The sequence below is a fragment of the Artibeus jamaicensis genome, unplaced genomic scaffold, assembly GCF_021234435.1.
Source record: "Artibeus jamaicensis isolate MK-2021 breed Jamaican fruit bat unplaced genomic scaffold, CSHL_Jam_final contig_469, whole genome shotgun sequence".
NCBI lineage: Eukaryota > Metazoa > Chordata > Mammalia > Chiroptera > Phyllostomidae > Artibeus > Artibeus jamaicensis.
Window position 1 is genome coordinate 3,004,117 of NW_026521847.1, and position 18,728 is coordinate 3,022,844.

Consider the following 18,728-nt stretch of genomic DNA (forward strand, 5'->3'; position numbering starts at 1 on the left):
CAGAGCTCCCCACACTCCAGGCTAAAAATTATTGTAAAGCTCAGTGACATCTTATCAAGTCCGTGACATCTTGCACAAGCCCACAAATTGGCTTGTGTTTGCTGTCACCATTGAGAGTCTTTTGAGTTTCTGGGGAAGGTTGGAGAAGAGGTACAGAATGGGATGCTCTCTCCCAACTCTGGGGTTTGGCCCCAGGCAGCTGGTTGTGCCCCTGGCAGCTTGTGCATTGTTCAGCTGGAGCAGGTGCCATCTCCAAGGGGCAGGTGCATCTCCAAGGGGCATAACTGGGACTTTGTGCTGCTTGTTCTTGGCTGAAATGTATGAAGGTGGGCCTGGAATGTCCCATTTGCCCTCTTTCAGGGAAGCAGGCTGGGTGGGGATGGAGGGACTCTAGAAGTCTCTCAGAGATGCTGAAAACAATAACTCTCTCTGTCCAGCACTTAGCCTGCTGGGCTCTGTGCTCCACACACTCTATGCCATAAATTTCTCACTTTATCCTATGAGGCAGTTACTGTTACTCTGGTGTACCTCTTTGCAACTACAGAAATGAGGGCCAGAGAAGCTGGTACCTTTTTCCAGGTCCCACAGCAGGCGGCTGGGGCTACTAGGATTTGAACTATAGGACTGAGTCCAGAGCCTCCCAACAGGAGGCAGCTGGCATTAGCCCTGCCAGTGCTGTTTCGGTTGTTGGGCACATCTGTCCATCCCTCTGTTTTTGGCCAGTGGGTTTGAGTGTTGTCTGTTCCTGAGCAGGGTGGCATGGGGAAGCAGCCACAGGAGTACCGTTAGGGTGCTACTGCCTGAGACTTAGGCAGGGGCAGTCCGTTGGCTCAAGGTTAGGTGGTTACCCACCTACCCTACCTGCCTCTTCAGGGCTTGTATGAGGTATGTAGTGACAGACAGCAACATTGTGACCTGAGATGCCCAGGGACCCAGCCAGGGAACTGGACACACACCAGTTAAAGGGGTGTGGTGACTCCATGAAGACACAGGTCATCAGCCCTGCGGCAGAGATGGGGGCTCTGCAGGCGCAGATGGAAGGTATGTATGTTGTGCTTAGAGCCTAGTCTGGGTTAAGGAGCAATCCAAAAGCATGTGGTACCTTGGATGGTGTAGCTCAGTGGATTGAGTGTGGGCCTATGAACTAAGAGACTGTGGTTCAATTCCCAGTCATGGCACATGCCTGGGTTGCTGGCCAGTTCCCAGCAGAGAATGCACAAGAGGCAACCATACATTGATGTTTCTCTCCCTCTCTCCTTTCCTTCTCTTCCCTTCCCCCTCTAAAGATGAATAAATAAAATCGTTAAAAAAAAAAAAAAAGAGCTTGTGGCTAGACTTGAATCCTTGGTTCAGCTTCATTTGAGTGGGGAATTACAGGCCTACAGTCACAGGATTTCCTGTTGATTTACGACTTTTCCAAGACCTTCAAGGTCTTGTTTACAGCCAGGCTTTGGAACTTCCTCCCTGCCACCTTGGGTATGGGCCTTGGGAGGAAAAGGCCAGGTTCACAGTGTTCTTAGGGCAGGAAACCATGCCTGTGCTGACAAAACCCAGCTGTGCTCTATGCAGTGGCTCAGGCAGTCAGTCCTCTGTCCTGTCATTCTGTGGGGACCAGCAGAAAAGCTGAGGAGGACAGGGTGGGAGCAGGGTGGGCAGCTGTTCACTGCCAGTTTCCCTTTCATCTTGGGTTCTGCCCAACTCCTTCTGCTGCCATCCTTCTTCCTTGTTCTTGCAGCCTAAATATGGATGGACTGAGCCAGCTGAAGTCCAGTGTATCTGACAAGTCTTACTGAAGAGTGCTCCTACCCTGCCCCTGCCATATGGGTTCCCTAAGTAGAGCAGAGAGGAAGTCCTGCCTGAAAGCCCTATCCCAGCCTCTGGTCTTTGTCCATGTGGCAGCAACCCTCTGTGAGACTTACTGTCCACATCCTACGTGTAGATCCCTAGGAGGCAGAGCCCACTCCCGCCTCCTAGGCCCCTCTTCCTGGGGGTATACTCACTCAAGAATTCTCCTCATGACCCTATGCAGAGAGGGATGGGGTTTAATATCCTGGGAGCTAGAACAGGCTGGAAAGATATTCTTAAACACGACACTGTTTGACTCAGTGAGCTGGACCATTTTTCTTTGCCTAGTTTTCCATGCAACACCACCAATCTATCAGAGTTGACTCTTGGACAAAGCCTATTTGCTACACTTGTAGGAGAAGGTATGGGCACCAGGGCATTAGAAGGTTATAGAGGCTATCAAGTCCAGCACGACTCCTCCTGGCCATGCCTCAGGACCTCCGGGCTAAAGTTAGCACAGGCATGGCTCAGCATGGTCACTTACCCTGTAGTTCAGCTTGGATTGTACTTTTACTGGAAGGAAGCCCCTCACTTCCACCAGGGATAGCAGTTACCCACTACAGATGAGAGGTTTGCTTTCAACCCTGCTTCTGTCCCAAAGACTCACACTTTTACCTTCTCCATGGGAGGGTGATTCCATGTTTTTTGGGGGGAGCAGATGATTTGACACTAACTCATGGTACAGGGGAAAAAGCTGTTGAAGTCTGACCAACCTGAGTGCAAATCTGGATTATGTCATCTGCTGTGCAAGTTTGGGCAAATTATTTAACCTCTCTGAGCCTAAGGTCTCACTTGGAAGGCAAGGTTACCTTGAAGATTAAATGAGGGTATGAATACAGAGCATCTCACCTGTACCTGTTTTATACCTGAGACACCCTCTGATTCCTTGAGAAAGGGTGACAGGAAGCTCAAGAGGGAGCTGAGGTGGCCATTGTCACCCAAGAGATGTCCTAGTGTGATAAGGACTGAGCAGCAGGGGATCTGAGTCAGTGACATTGACAACCACAGCACTGTCCTTCGTGGAGGCTTACTGTGGTCCAGGTGCCTAGTCAAGTACCTCCATGTGTCTCATCTAACCAACATCACGGCAGCCATGATTATGGTTTTCCCACAGCTGGGAGTCTGGACGCAGAGACGGAGGGGCAGCCCAGACTGCACAACCCTGACTGCTTTGACCAGTGTGCACCTGATTGTTGCCGCCTGTGTCTGATCCTCCAGGAGCTGCACTTAGGCAGCAGGATGTGACAGAAAGAGGGGTTTCAGAGGTAGGGGGCTCTGCCTCCACCACTGTGGCCCTTAGGAAGGACACTCGCTTTCTCCACCTGTGAAATGGAGATGCCATCTTAGCTTTGCAGGATTGTGTTCCATGAGTACATGCTGTGACCCCTGGTGTGCACTGCTACTGAGCATTTCCACAGCCCACAGAGCTATGAGTATGTGTGGGTGGCCATGAAGGGTGATCCAAGCCAGTGCTAGCAGCTTGGCCCTGACCATGCATCTCTGAGTTACCACAGTGCCAAGAATGTCATTGGGTGAGGAAAGAGGTTTTCCTTACCAAAAAAACTTATTTTTTAAAAAAAAATTTTTTTATTGATTATGCTGTTACAGTTGTTCTATTCCCCTTTCATTCCCCTCCACCCTATCCCCCCATCCCCACCATTACCCCCCTTTAGTTTATGACCATGTGTCTCAAGTCCTTTAGATTCTATATTTCCCATGCTATTCTTGCCCCCCTTCTATTTTCTATCTACTGTCTATGCTACTTATTTTCTGTACCTTCTCCCCCTTCTCCTCCTCCCACTCTCCTGTTGCTAACCCTCCTTGAGATCTTCATTTCTATGTTTCCACTCCTGATCTAGCTGTCCTTTTAGTTTGCTTTCGTTTTAGGTGTGGTTGTTAATAACTGTGAGTTTGTTGTCCTTTCACAGTTCATGTTTTTTTAACTTCTTTTTCTTAGGTAAGTCCCTTTAACATTTCATATAATAAGGGCTTGGTGATGATGAACTCCTTGAATTTGATCTTATCTGAGAAGCACTTTATCTGTCCTTCCATTCTAAATGAAAGTTTTGCTGAATAGAGCAATCTTGGTTGTAGGTCTTTGGATTTCATGACTTGGAATACCTCTTTCCAGCCCCTTCTTGCCTGTAAGGTCTCTTTTGAGAAATCCACTGACAGTCTGATGGGGACTTCTTTGTAGGTGACTGTCCCCTTAGCTCTTGCTGCTTCTAGGACTCTCTCCTTCATTTTAATCTTGGCTAATGTAATGATGATGTGTCTTGGTGTGTTCCTTCTTGGGTGCACCTTCTTTGGGACTCTCTGAGCTTCCTGGATTTCCTGGAAGTCTATTTCCTTTGCCAGATTGGGGAAATTCTCCTTTATTATTTGTTCAAATAAGTTTTCCACTGGTGGCTGTTCCTTTCCCCCTTCTGGTACCCCTATAATTCGGATGTTGGAGCATTTAAAGATGTCCTGGAGGTTCCTAAGACTCTCCTCATTTCTTTGAATTCTTGCTTCTTGATTCTTTTCTGTTTGGCCATTATTTGCTTTCTTCTGGTCCACTCCATTGATTTGAGTCCCAGTTTCCTTTTCATTGCTATTGCTGTCCTGTGCAATTCTATTCATTTCAATTAGTTTCGCCTTCATATATTTGTCTAATTTGTCAGTATAATCAACCAGTTCTGTGAGGATCCTGATCACCAGTGTTTTAAACTGTGCGTCTGAGAGTTTTGCTATTTCTTCATCGCTTAGATCTATAGGTTCTGGGGCTTTGAGATCTTCTTGCACCATTTTTGGTCTGTTCTGGCCCTTTAAGTGTGAGAAGCGGTGCCTTGGACTCCCAGGTCGCTGGGTTGTGATGCTGTATGTGGGGGAGTGGTCAGAGCGGGGAAATGGCGACCCCCTCTGCTGTTTCTCACAGCTGGGTGAGGAGCAGCGCCTTAGGTGGTTCACCTGGGCCGGGCCACTCAGAGTCGCTAGGTTATGACGCTGTATGTGGAGGTGGGGTCAGAGCAGGGAAATGACGGTGCCCTCCACTGCCGCTTGCCGAGGGGACCCACCGGCCCGGTCCAACCGCCCACTGCCTCACCTGTCCACCCGCGCACAAATGTGCGACCACAGTCAACACGCAGCCCCGCTCCCCCGCTGTCTCCTCCGCGGTCGCTCGCTCAGTCCAACCCTGTGCCTGGATTCCACACATCTGGATTCTGCGCCTGAGTCCATCTGACCGAGTCCTCCTGTGCAACTGCGCTTCACCAGCCTCTGGTTTCGCTCCTTACCGGTCAGGCTGAAGAATTTGTTGTTAATGGACTTCCGAAAAGTTCAATTTTCTGTGTTCTGGCTGTGATTTCTGTAGCTAATATTTAGTTGTCTCTAAACTTGGTTGTGTGAGAAGGCACGGCACATCCACCTCTGCCTCCATCTTGGCAGAAGTCTCAAAAACTTAATTTTTTTAAAGGAGTGTGCATGCCCATGATTGCACCCTCCAGGCCTGATGGTCTTTGCTCATCCCCAGTCCTGACTTTTCCATTCATTCTGTCCTCAGCAACATGTCCATTGCCTTAGCCAATGCAGTATGTCAGCACCACCCCACCAGGTATGCTTCACTCCTGCCGAGAGGATTGTCAACAGCAATGGAGAGCTTTACCATGAACACTGCTTTGTGTGTGGCCACTGCTTCCAGCCCTTCCCCAAGGGGCTCCTCTATGAGGTGAGGATGCTCCCAGGACCTCAGTCAGCTGCCTTCTCAGAGCCCCAGCCCCTGACCCAGCTCCAAGTCTGCCCTCCAGTCTGCCCTGTGCACGGTGCCTCCAGCACAAGTCAGCCCTGTGCAATGTGCCTGGCTGGGGTCCTGACCAGTGACAGATGGGGCAGTCATGCCAGGCCTTGAGTGAAGCTGTGCTTCTACAAGCACAGAAACTTGCTTGCCATACCTTGTGAATCTATTCCTCACCTGTGAGATGTGAACAATGCTTCCCTGGTGGCTGTGGGTGCTGAAGGAAAGTCACCCTTCCTCCAACATCCTCTGGGCAGATTCTGGGAGGCCCTGGGATGCAAACACCCTGCCATATGCACTTACCCTTCCTTGGAATCAGACAGTACATTGAGTAGTTTAATGTCTATCAGATGGTGCTAAGTGTTGTGGTTGTAAGGTATTTTGAGTAGGGAGGGAGGGTGGGTGGTCAGGAAAAATGTTTGAGCAGTCCTGAAGGAGGGCAGGAAGCCATGTACACAGCCACACAAAGAGCACTTAGCAGGACACAGCAAGTGATAAGGGCCTGAGGTTGGAGTGTGCAAGGTGTGTGAAGAGCAGTGGCAGGTTGGCATGAGGGAAGCAAAGGAAAGGGAGTAGAGGGATGAGCACAGGAAGGCAGGTTTTGGCTTTTGTAGCATCTTAGGATTTTACCATGGGAGGGGCAGGAACCATTGCTGGTATGGAGCGAAGAAGTCTGCTCCATACCAGCAATGGTTCCTGCCCCTCCCATGGTCTGACTTTGGGAAAGGACCACTCTGGTTGCTATGCTGAGGAGACACTGGAAGGGTGCAGGGACAGTAGCTAGGGGTACGAGTTGGATCAGCAGCTGGCTTATTGCAATAATCGAAATGAAAGTGAAGAGGACTGCACTGGGCACATTCAATGATCTTGCAAGATGGTTGTTAAACACAGCATTATTAGAAATTAAATTATATAAAGTGTACAATGAGATAAAGTTTTATTAAAAACAATGATAATGAAACTCAAAACCCACTCCTTCCTAATTATTTTGTTACATTTTACTATCATCTATGCCTTTGAAGTTATTCCTACACACATGTGTGGTGGTTGTGCTGTGCCGTGGTGGTGTAGCACTGCACGTCTTTTCTCAGCTCTGTGCCCATGCCACGGCTACAGTGGGAAGATGTGCACCACAGGAACAGGCAAACACTGCAGGCCAGCACCTGCCCTCCAACCATAGTTGGTCCTTAAACAGCATCATACTTCTGCTGGTTGTGGTGGGGTGGTTACCAGTGGAAGATGCTGGATAGATTTCAAAGGCTGGTGGATGGTGGAGTAAGAGCAGCTATTCTTCGTGGGAAATGCTGGCCAACTGTACAGGCTGAGGGAGGGGTGGGCAAACCTCTGGAAATGGTGGCCATGTGCCTGGAACAAAGCCTGACACACAGTAGGTGCTCAGGAAATAGTGCTTGCTGAATGAATTTGTGCCCTTTCTGCCCCTACAAATCACTGGATAGGGCTATACCCAGCTGCAGCCTAATAAGATGCTCGTTTCAGAGAATGGAAAGACCAAGTAAAATTGTCAAGGGAGAGAGAAGAAAGCAGAGGCAGGCTTTGGCTACTGTTGGGGCCAGGGCAAGGATACTCATTGCCAGACAGATGGTGTCCACTCTGGCACCTGCTAGCCTCAGGACTTGGGGCTCTCCCTCAGGGACCCCCCTTCCCATGTCCTCTTTCTGTTTGCTTTTCCTGGATCTTTTGTGGCCTTTGGGGAAATGGACTTTTCACACAGAGAAGACTCAAGGAATGGGGAAAAGTGACACCTACAATTCCAAATTGACCCTATTCCTCTAGGGAATAGGCTATGCTCCCTCCCACAGCCCTCAGCAGGCCCCTAGGACTGACAGGGCCAATATCTTCAGCAAACAGCATGGCTTTTGAGGGCTGGCCTTGCTGAGCTGCCCACTTTAATAAGGCCTCTCATTGTGCACTCTCCTTTGTCGAGTAGACCAGCCATTCTCTCTATCTTCAGGTTACCTGCTGCTCCCTGTCTCTGCCATGGCCTCCTCTCAGTACTCTACACCTGCTTTCCAGTATTTATCACTTCCTTTAGGAAGCCTTCTCTGGAGGGAGGGTTGGGTGCTTCCTCCCCTCCCTGCAGAGTAACAGTTGTATGAAGTGGGTTGCTTGTTTAGCCTAAGGGCAGGCCCTGATCTGACAAAGACCAGAGAATGATGTCAGCTCAGAGAATGATGGCTGGTTGGTTTGTCCTTTCTGTGCTGGCCCCATCTGCAGTTTGAAGGCCCGAAGTACTGTGAACATGACTTCCAAATGCTATTTGCTCCGTGCTGTGGATCATGTGGTAAGTGCTTGGGACAGCACATGCCTCTGGGTGGCTTGGGAAGTTGATGGGCAGGATCATGGGTAGCTCTTCCCCGGATGCCATGTCTCCCTGAGCACTGGCCTTCAGGCCTCTATAGACATTATTTTCCCAAGCTCTGGGAGGAGTTCCTGGACCAGGTAAAGCACCAGTGTGGACAGGGCTTGGGGGTAGGGCTATGTGTCCTGCCTTGGCAAGCAGGGACCTCTCTCTTTTAGGTAAATTCATCATTAGCTATGTCATCAAGGCCATGAACAGCAACTGGCACCTGGGATGCTTCTGCTGTGAGCTGTGTGATGTGGAGCTGGCTGACCTGGGCTTTGTGAAGAATGCAGGCAGGTGAGATGGGCCTGCCCAGGTGAGATGGACAGGAAGGAGGGTCTCTCATCACAGGCACCATGCACTGAGCACCAGGCTCGTTCCAGGTACTGTGGCCTGTGCCAGTGTGGCTGCCTGGCTTACCATGTCCCTGCCAGGCAGGTAGGAGGGCCCAGCTGACAGGTGAAAACTGGGGCTGGAGAGAGTGAGGGGTAAAGAATCTGGGTCCACCTCAGGCTTGGGGATGTTCCCAGGAGCAGGCTTATTGCATACAGCAAGGAGGAAGGTGGCCAGAGTAGGAGCCATTAGACCTGTGCTTCCAGTCTAATGAGCTTTGAATCAGATTACTACCTCCTGGCCACCCCACTCTGCTGACACTAGCCATCTGCCTCCCACCTGCACCCATGGCTGGATGCTTCTGGAGAGAAAGCTCAGGGAGGGGGTTCCAAATTCATTCTTAAATTCAGGGCTGTCAATCTCATTGATGCTCAGTGCTTAAGCTCCATCCTCTGGGAAGAGTTACTACTTTTACTTCTCCCCTCCTCTTACCACTGTCTCCACTGCCCACCCCTGCTCCCTGCCCCAGGCTGATGACCTCCCCTCCCACCTGCCTGAGGGGACAGCCTCTTGGGGCACCCTTGCTGCCCAGCATCTGTGCTGCCCATAGCCTGCTTGTGTCTCTGCACTTTCCCAAAGCACTGCTCACCCTGCACCTTTTTGAGAGGGCTTGAGGCTTGAGTAGCTCTCTTTCTCCTTTTCTAAAGGAACAGGCTGGGTAGTTTCCATGGGCCAAAATGCCCTCTGAGTTCCTCCTACATGATTCTCAATTCTCTGCAGAACTCCCCAGCACACATGCTGGCTCCTCTCATCTGCTCCTCCCCACTGCCTAGTTGGGGTCCCCATGGCCTCCACATTGACAGGCCCAGAGATCGCTGCCAGCCTCTCAGTGGTTTTCACTATAATTACCCTCTTTCTTGCTTAAATGCTTCCTCTCTCGAAGCCCAGGCCCCTGTGTTCTCTTGCCTGTCTCCTCCTCTGGTTTACCTTCCTCCATGCCTCCATGTTGGGTTATTTTGGGCTCTGCACTTGGCCCTCATGTCCACCCACCCTCCCAGAGCCCTAAATGGCATGTATGTGTTGAATAATTCAGATGTACACTTCTACCCAAGACCTCTCCGGTGGGACACTCAGCTGACCTCATGACATCTCCACTGGTGTCCATCCAGCAGGCATCCTAAATGCAGTGGGTCCCAAATGACTCTGAGCCTCTCCTTCACTGACCACCAAGTCTCAGGGAAGAGCTGCAGCTACTTTGCGATCAATACGCTAGCTGTCTGCTGCTTCTTACACTCTCCTACCTGGGCACTCGTCACCATGTCTATTCTGACATAGCACCCCTCACTCCTTCCTGATGCTACTATAGTAATCTTGACTCTTGCTTGCCCCATACTGCCCTGTGTCCATCTGGGTATCTGTAGGCTACTTTGCAGGGTTCTCTACAGGGTACTTAGCAGTAGCTTTAGTTCATTTGAGAGGCATGGTGGGCAGGCAGCTCCTTGGGGTTCCTGTGCTGATCAGTGGGCAGGTCCACCTGCCAGGTGCATGCCTGTGCAAGTCCTGTACTGCCTTGTTGGGAAAATCTGGAAGAGGCTAAGAATGCTCAGGAAATTTAAGACATGGTACAAAAGTAAAGTTTTGCTGTAATGAATGGGAGCAGGGCCCTTGCTTGGACCCTCAAACCTGGGCTAGCCCTCTGAAGACCACAGTGCAGCACCTTGGGGTCTATGTGGGGTAGGCACACCGTGGGGTGTCAAAACCACAGTCAAGAGCATGTGCTGCCTGTTCCTCCTCTCTTAGCCTCTGTTTTGCCATTGTTGGATTGAAGGAAGAAGTTTGGGGAAGGGTGTTGTTAACCAATCACAATAACCTTCAGAATCTAAAGTACAATTATTTTTTTTTAAAGATTTTACTTATTCATTTTCAGAGAGAGGGGAAGGGAAAGAGAAAGAGAGAGAGAGAGAAACATCAATGTGCGGTTGCCTCTCACGCGCCCCGTGCTGGGACCTGGTCTGCAACCCAGGCATGTGCCCTGACTGGGAATCGAACCAGTGACCCTTTGGTTCACAGGCCTATGCTCAATCCACTGAGTCACACCATCCAGGGCTACAGTTATGTTTATGATCACTATAATCAAGTGCATACAAAAAAGGACCCGTTAAGGTAATGCATGCCACCCTGTGAAGTGAAATAGATCACAGCTTGGCCAGTCCAGGCAAGTAGAGGCCTCTTGGGAGGGAGTATGGTAAAGGACACCCCTACTGGGTCTGGGTTACTGGAGGCAGATTCACACACCAAGACCCAGTTCCCTGCCCAAGGTATTCTCAGGCAGTGATGGAGCCTGGTTGTCCACTCATGCTGTATGTGTGACCAGGACTGGGCACCTGCTGAGAAGCTCTGGGGATTGTCAGGCCACTGGCAGGTCTCTGTAGGTTTACAGCAGGAGGCATCAAGAAGTGATGTTCCCCCTGAACCATGGTTGCTGGATGTCACCTAGTGACCAGCCTGAAATCTACTTACAGTTTTCAGCTATAATTCATCATTTGTGGCCCCTAAACTCAGGGGTCATCTGGCAAAGGTGCCACAAAGCAACCTCAAAGCACCTTGCATGTCACAGGAAATATTTGGACATGCCTCCTACCCCTCACAGGATTCCTGCTTCTTCTCATGGGACAACTGCAACCACCTTCTGGGTTCTTTACTCAGAATTTTGTTGCTGTGTGTTTCCCTAATGGAAAGGAGGCTGAGCAGCAGTCAGGAAATAAAAACACTCATCGCTCAGGAGTTATTCCTCTGGCCTCCTCGCCTGTCTTACTACAGGGCAAAGTCACTAATTACCTAATAGCTATAAGCAAGCTGGGCCAACACAGTCTGCAGAGGGGGCAGTTGATTCACACAGTTCTCCTCTTTAGGGGTTTGTGCATCAGATCAGTCAGAACTGGACACTAGGTAATGAATTCTGACCTTGGAAGGAGTGGCAGTAATTCACTGAGATTTCAGTTTCTTTTTTCAGAGTGTGGCCTGGGAGAAATGGGCTTCTTCTTTGTGAGTCTGGGAGAAACCTCAAAACCCTAAGGGAGTTGTCCTGAGACAGTCTGCAGCAGGTTCAGGTGGTGGCTGGAACTCACAGCTCTGACCTGGCACTCAGGGAGCTCTCATTGGTTTTCCCTTCAAAGCTGGGAGGTGGGCCTGAGAGCCTTTTGCCACTGAGCAGGTTACACAGGGTGTTTCGAAACTTCTCAGCCACAAAAAAGTATATGATGGGATCGAGTGCCCCATTGAGGCTGGTAAGGCAGGAAGTGATCCGGTTCCCCAGGGCCAGGGCATGCTGGGCAGTGCATGAGGCACCACTGCTGTGGAAGTGCAGCACGTAGACAAAGCGATGGACATGGTAAGGCACGAAGCAGACCAGGAAGATGGTCAGCACCATGGCAATCATGCGGACTGCTTTGTTCCTAAGGCGCTTCTCTACACGGGGCCCCTGCTGCAGGCTGCGGATGATCAGCAGGTAGCAGGTAACAGTGGTGACAAATGGGAAGGTGAAAGCCACAGCTAAGGACATGAGTGCATGGTATGAGGCCTTCTCCCGGTAGAGCTGCAGGCAGATGACTGTGTGGTTGGTCTGCACGGTTTGTGGGCTCACCAACAGTGGGGCCATGGCCATGGCCACCACCACCCAGAGGAAGGCACAGGCCAGGTGTGCATAGAGAGGCCTACGGAGTTTGAGGGACTTGACAGGGTGCACAATGGCCAGGAAGCGGTCAGCACTGATGCAGGTGAGGAAATAGATGCTGGCATACATGTTGAGATAGAAGAGGAAGCCGGTAAGGCGGCACGGGATTTCCCCAAATGGCCAGTGGTTCCCTGCGAAGTGGTAGACAAAGCGCATGGGCAGGACCAGCACACAGGACAGGTCTGCCATAGCCAGGTGCATCAGGAATACATTTGCAGGGGTGCCTGGTCTGCGGTCCTGGATGAAAAGCCACAGGGCCAGGGCATTGCCGACAAAAGCCAGGAGAAAACTCAGGAGGTAGAAAGAGGCAAAGAAGACATTCTGCAGCCATGTCTCCTGGCCACACTGGTCTGCAGTGCCCAGGGAAGAGTTGGCCATCAGACCTGGAGAGGCTGTCTCAAGGCCATTCATGCTTCAACTGGAGGCAGAGCCTAGGGATGAGCCTGGAAGGAAAGTGGACAGACCCCAGTCAAGCACTACCCTCTCTGGAATCCTCAGAAAGAATATTGGGATGCCACAGAACCTGCCAGTCCCTAACCACAAGAGCCATGCTGTCTCATGCTCAGCATTTCCTGAGAGGCAATGGGAGCATCTCCTGAGTCATTCTGTGTCACAGGCTTTCTCAGCTTCACCAAACCCCACAAACAGACCCAGGGCTTGGAGCTTGCCAGGCTGTTGCTGGGCTAACTTCTCTGGGAGGCTGTGCCCTGCTGAGTTTTCCAAAGCCTTTGCCTGGCCCATATCCCAGAGTCCATTGTCTCAGACCCAGGGCAACAGTCAACACCACGAGGAAAGTAGGGGGTGAACCCTGTCTGTCTGAGGCTATGGGAGTGGGAGAGTGGAGGAAGGGGTCCCATATTTTCTGTCCTGATCCTCAGCTGTACTATGTGTGTGGCAGGGTGGCAGGGGTGATACCTGAGCCCCACCTTTAATGGGCAAAAGACTAGTGTGTGGACCCCTGCCAGCTCCTCTGTAGTCTTGGCTTTGCAAGGTGAATTCTGTTCACCCAAGGTCCCAGGACCCTCCCTGACCCACCTGCTTCAGTGGCCTTGACGAGCATAGCTGCTTTCACCTTCCCTGCTGCCAGCCCTGACCACAGCTCCCTGGCACCTGCCATGGAGGAGGCCTCACTAGAAATGCAGATATGGGCTGTGTCCCAGGTCAGAGGCCTTCTCTGTCTGCTGGCACCCAAAGGCCATACAGGTGCAGATCCCAAGGTCTCTCGAGCTTTCTTGGACTCAGCCCAAAAACTCTGTTTTGGATGCCCTAATGGGTAGAGAAAGACTCGCACTCAGGCCTCAGGCCAGCAGGATTTGTTTTACTACTCAGAGTAATTTAAAAGCCTGGAACAGATTCTTTCCTAAGAGAGATAAAGCTATTTCACCCAAAGGAAAAGACTGGCCAGGGTTTTCTAGATCTGCAGCCCCAGAAAGGCTGGGGCCTGGAGGACACCTGTCTACCTGGTTTCACTTGCCTGCTTTACCCACACCAGAGAGGCCAGCTAAGAGCCCTGTTGGCCTTGGCAACAGCCATTTTACATCTGGTGAACCCTGGTTCTGGTGGATGTCCTCCCCAACAGACAGGATAACATGCTCATGGTTTGATTTTTGGTCTACTCAAGAGATCCTAAAAGAAGATGGTAGGACTCCTTCACTAGGCCTGGGAGTGGGAGGTGTGGTTAGGAGAGGGCAGGATGGAGGCAGCCCTCTAAGCAGGGATCAGGGAGGCCACGGGCCCTGCTTCTCCTGCCCTGGGGCTGCTCCTGCCTTGTTGCTCCTGCCCTGGAGTCGCTTACAGGCTTCAGCTTGGTGAACTCTCTCTCACCTGCAGTGCAGCTTCCAGAGCTCCTGTCCTCTGTGTTGGGACTGATGAGGGGTGGAAGAAGGACTGTTCACAGGAGAAAAGAAGCATTCTAGCAGTGGAGGAGAAGCCCAGGCTACAGCCAGGACATGGAGTTGGGGACTCCACAAGTAAGGTGTGACCATGCAGGTCACATAGTCTATTGTGGCTTTAGGTGGGCCTGCCAGCACCTGGCTTTCTGCCTTCTACCCAATACCCTTGACCTCAAACCCCTGCTGAAGGCTGCATGGGTGCATGCTCTCAAAATGCTTTTAAAATGCTTGGTTTGAAAATGCTTTTATGCTTGTTTTTGGTTTGTTGAGGTTTCTCTATCCCTTACCCATTTTAGGAGTTTTCGTATTGATTTTGGCAGTATCTGAAATAGACCCATTTCATTCTCTGTGCATGCCATAGACACATGAGCCTGGCCTGCATGCACCCCTCTGTGCTGGGTTCCTCTGCTTAGGGAAGAGAGGCCGAGGGTGCATGAAGTGCAGCCTGGCCAGTGCCAACTGGGGTTGGCATGGTTGTGGGTAAGGGGAGCAACAGAGAGGGCATATGTGGCCATAGTAGGAGGCCTCAGTGGCAGTCCTGTGGTAGGCAGGCAGCCTGGCACCTCTCCGTCTTGGCTCCTCATCTGATTTTTCCTGTGCTCTATAACCTAGTGGTGAGAAGCCTGGGTACCAGCTCATTGTACTGCAGGTCTGAGGCAAGGAACTGTCTGTAAGCCCAGCAGGTTAGACAAGGACACTGCCTTGCGGGACTGCTGTGATTCAGACTGGGGTATCTTCCAGACATAGGTTCTACCATGCTCTCAGAGAGGGATCTCAGGGACAGGCACAGCTCCCCCCTGCCCTGCTTTAAGTTCCCTCTGCTTAGCCCCTGAACACCTTACCCGCCCCCGCCCGCCCTGGCCCTTACCTCTTGCAGCTGGGTGCAGGTGAAGGGGCAAGAAGACTGAGGCGTGGCGGTAGTCTCTCAGTGTCGCCGTGGTAGAAGGCCAGATATTTAAGGAGAGGAGGGGAGGTGGCAGCCCCTCTGATTCTGAAAGACCGCTTCATTCCCAAGGGGTCCCTTGTGTGGTGGGCACTCCTATAGCTGCCTCTGCTGCCACTGTGCTGTGAATATTCCAGTGTGTCCCAGCCCAGGAGTCCCCTCCCGGCCAAGTCCCCAGCTTGGCCCCTGAGCATCAAAGAGGCTGAGTGTATGTCTTTGAAGCTTCAGAGTTGGTGCAGGCTGGGTGGGGGGACTGGCTGGGGCTGACAGACACAACAAGACATTTCAGAAGGGGACAATTTCCTACCACTGGGAGTTACTTGGAGGGGTTGGCTGCCATGGCAATGGGCTCAGGCTCCCAAGCTTGCATGGGAGACAGTGGAGGGGTCTTGTGAGTGGGGAGGGTGAGAGGCTGAGGAGTCTTGTCTGGCTGAATGAGAGGGGACCTTTTCAGGACTCTTGATGTAAGATCCCTGTGTCCTGCCTGGTATAATTAGGCTCCATTGGGGTGTGTGGAACAAACCATGGCCTTTATCTTAAACAGGGCACAGCTGCAGGCTGTATATAATGGGGCGCTGTCTGTGGCTATTGGGACCACTCAGTCTGGAGGCTCTGCGTGGGAGGCCTGTGAAGGGGCCACTGCTACCCACTGGCCCTCAAGACTCATTTTAAGGGTGTTCAAGGCTGGGGTGTGTTATGCTCCGTAAAGCAGAGAGCAGTGTTAGGCCCATGAACCCAGGTCCAAATGAGGAGCAGGCCCTGCGGTCAAGGGCTGGACCCTGGGTGGGCTGCCCTGCCATCCAGGATCTGCTTACCACCCCTGACCTGAGAGTAATCTTCAGTGGACTCCCTGAACTGCCTGTAAAGGGGCCAAGTTCGGGATCAGGTGAGTGCTGGAGAGGCTCCTTGTGGACTGGGAATCTGGAAACGGGGGGAGGTGGGCCTGGCTACACAGGCCCACTTGAAGATCAGGGATAGGTGGGAATGGGAGTGATGCACTGGAGCCTTTGCACATCGTTGCCAAGGACCTAGAATCTAAATTCCTTTCATCTTTGAGACTCAGAAACACAGAAACCATGTTAATTTCTCTCAGTAGAGACCACAGCTGTTGCGCAGTGCAGGGAGCAGCATCAGGAATTACTCTGAGGTGTACACAAAAAAGACTCTGTAATGATATTTCCTGGGTTTAGATGCCTCCATCTGACACAGCCCTGCTTGTCTTTGGCACCAGAAAGAGCCTGTAGGTGTTTGGCCCCTCTTTGTCTGGCAGACCCCAAAGGAAGGCTTGTGTGGGCTACCAAACCTGGTCTTCCGTGGCCACTCCGCTGGACATGGCAGGGTTGTAAGTCTAATTGTTACTATATGGCTACTCGTGTTAAAAGACATTTGAAAAGTAAAACTAATTTTTTGGGGGAAAGTCAGTGAAATCTCCATTCTATTCCACACAATGTCCTGGGCTCAGAAGAAGTGGGAAGAAGAAAACTATCATGTTTGCTGTACCACCCTAAAACAGCAAATACCACCATTCTTGTGTATGGTCTCACAGTCTTTCTCTTTATGCAGAGACTCCTTTTGGAGAATGTGTCTGAGGAGTTGCAGGACTGGCCAGCTTGCTCTGTGGACCTTGTCTGAGCCTCTTGAGGCTCACAGATGTTCATTAAAAGCAGGGTGGGTCAGGGATCCCTTCTGGGAGGTGGCCCAGGCTGTCTGAGAGGAAGGGGAGGGTGGGCACTCTACCTCAATACCCACCTGCCTCTTATAGGCACCTGTGTTGCCTTTGCCACAACCTTGAGAAGGCCAAGGGCCTGGGCAAGTACATCTGTCAGCAGTGCCACACGGTCATTAAGAAGCAGCCCTTCATGTTCAGGAATGACTGGTACCACCCAGACCACTTTAGCTGCACCCATTGCAGGTACTTGTAACAGGAACTGGTGGAGAGTAGGGTGGGAGTTCCTCCCGGGGCAGCGATGGAGCAGGAGAATGGGGCGCTGGGAGGAAGTGGATGGGCCTGAAAGGCACCGCTGCAGGAAACCCCTTTCTCCAGGGCTCTGTTTAGGGAGGATGTGCATAATCCAGGTTTGTGACTCAGGGGTGAGCGAGGGCTGGGCCCCTGGAAGAAGCTGACAGGAAGGAATCAAAGGCATGGAGAACAAGAGTGAGGAGTAGGGGCTGCTGCTGGTCTTGGAGAGTGAAGGAAAGAGAAACTGCAGAGCCATCCCTTCATGGCTGTCCCAGGCCCATTTGGTGTGGTAGGGCCTAGAGAACAGATAAGCTTCTCAGAGGACAGTACTTTCATGGGCTGCCTTCTGCAAGTACTATGCTGGAATTCTGTGCCCTGGGGCCTGAGGCAGCGGAAATCCCCAAAGAGATCAAAGAGCCGTTTGCCCAGGGTGCTCTGCTGGGACAGAGTAGAGCCTCTCAGGAAGCTGCTCCCTGAGGCTGGAAGGGCTGCACTGAGCCCCTGCCAGTGTGAGCCCTGAAGAATCACAGGGACGTCATCTGGGGGCTCTGCATTGTCTTTTAGGAAGGAGCTGACTGCTGAAGCCTGAGAGCTGAAGGGGGAGCTGTACTGCCTGCCGTGCCATGACCAGACGGGTATGCCCATCTGTGGTGCCTGCCGTCGGCCCATTGAGGGTTGGGTGATCAATGCATTGGGCAAACAGTGGCATGTGGAGGTAGGCGAGTCTGGCCCAGACAGGAGGTGGGGGTGCCCTGGCTCTCGGCCACAGCGGGAATCTGGCTAGGCAGCCCCTCCACACTCCCAGCCCCAGGCTGGGTGGCTGGCTCCCAGGAGGCACCTTTCTCTTGGGTGCTTTCCCTCCTCACCCCTGACCTAGCACCAGCTCATCTGTGTGAACCAGGAGACCACCTTCCTTCTTCCCCTGCTGGCTTTCTAGGATTCCAAAGTCATGAGAAAGCCATAGGGATTGTAGGATTGTGGTTGACAGAACTGGCTGTGTCTATAGTCCCATGTACACACAGAAGCTAGGTATACCTGTTGGTGAGTTCTTCAGGTGGCCTGAGTTACATGGAGCGCTCCCGTGCACTGCGGGCTCTAATAGTATTATGGACATTACTTGGAAAGGAGGATTTCGATCCTTAATACCCTGGCTAGCTCCAGGTCCCAGATCTGCCTTGGGTAGCACCTTTGGGAAATTCTTGTTGCAGGCCTGGCTCCCAGCCCTCTGTGGGTGGCTGAATCCTTGCTGAATGGAAAGATGCTGCTCAGTGACTCTGGGGCTTGTAGGGAAATGCCCACGTGTGACTCCAGGGCTTGTAGGGGAGTGTCCCTGGAAGGCAGACACACACAGCCTTCCAAGAAGGTACCATGCAAATAACAGAACAGCCCCAACTGGGAGGGCCCAGAACACTTCACTAGCACCTGACAACTTGGGTCAAGGTTGCTAGTGATGCAACAGGCCCAGAGAGGACAGTGATGTGCAGGATCACTCACTGGGCATTGGGGTCACTGCTCTAGCCCTGACCTGCCCTGCATTGCCCCTTCTGTGCTTAGCACTTTGTTTGTGCCAAGTGTGAGAAGCCATTCCTAGGGCATCGGCACTGTGGGAAGGAGGGCCTGGCTTACTGTGAGACCCACTACAGCCAGGTGAGGCCTGGGGCAGAAGGTGGGTTGGCAGGGCCTGCAACAGGGCAGATTTGGAAAGGAGGCTGCCTGCCCTTGTTGGGGGCTGAGGGATTTTGGACAGCCTGCAGGGAGGTAGGCTGGAGAGGCTGCTGTGAGAAAAACAGGAGGTCAGAGCAGGAGATTCTGTGGGCAGCCTGCCTAGTAGTCTGCTGTGGTGCTGATGCTCCCAGTGCAGTGTCCTGGGCAGCCCTCCCTGCCTTAG

General features: G+C 52.0%; 2 protein-coding genes across 2 annotated transcripts in view; one reads left to right on the top strand and one right to left on the bottom strand.

Moving 5' to 3' along the window:
- LIMS2 (LIM zinc finger domain containing 2) overlaps window positions 1-17,753 on the top strand; it is a 104,405-nt gene extending 86,652 nt beyond the window's left edge. Inside the window, exons 2-4 of the mRNA XM_037125651.2 lie at window positions 7,853-7,919; window positions 8,156-8,276; window positions 17,405-17,753. Of these exons, the coding sequence (XP_036981546.2) occupies window positions 7,853-7,919; window positions 8,156-8,276; window positions 17,405-17,429 (213 nt within the window). The 3' untranslated portion in view covers window positions 17,430-17,753. The remainder of the gene's footprint in view (window positions 1-7,852; window positions 7,920-8,155; window positions 8,277-17,404) is intronic.
- Window positions 11,060-12,672, bottom strand: GPR17 (G protein-coupled receptor 17). Its single transcript, XM_037125648.2, has one exon. It carries the CDS (start codon window positions 12,454-12,456, stop codon window positions 11,437-11,439), a length of 1,020 nt encoding a protein of 339 aa, XP_036981543.2. The 5' UTR covers window positions 12,457-12,672; the 3' UTR covers window positions 11,060-11,436.
- Window positions 17,754-18,728: the final 975 nt, after the last annotated feature.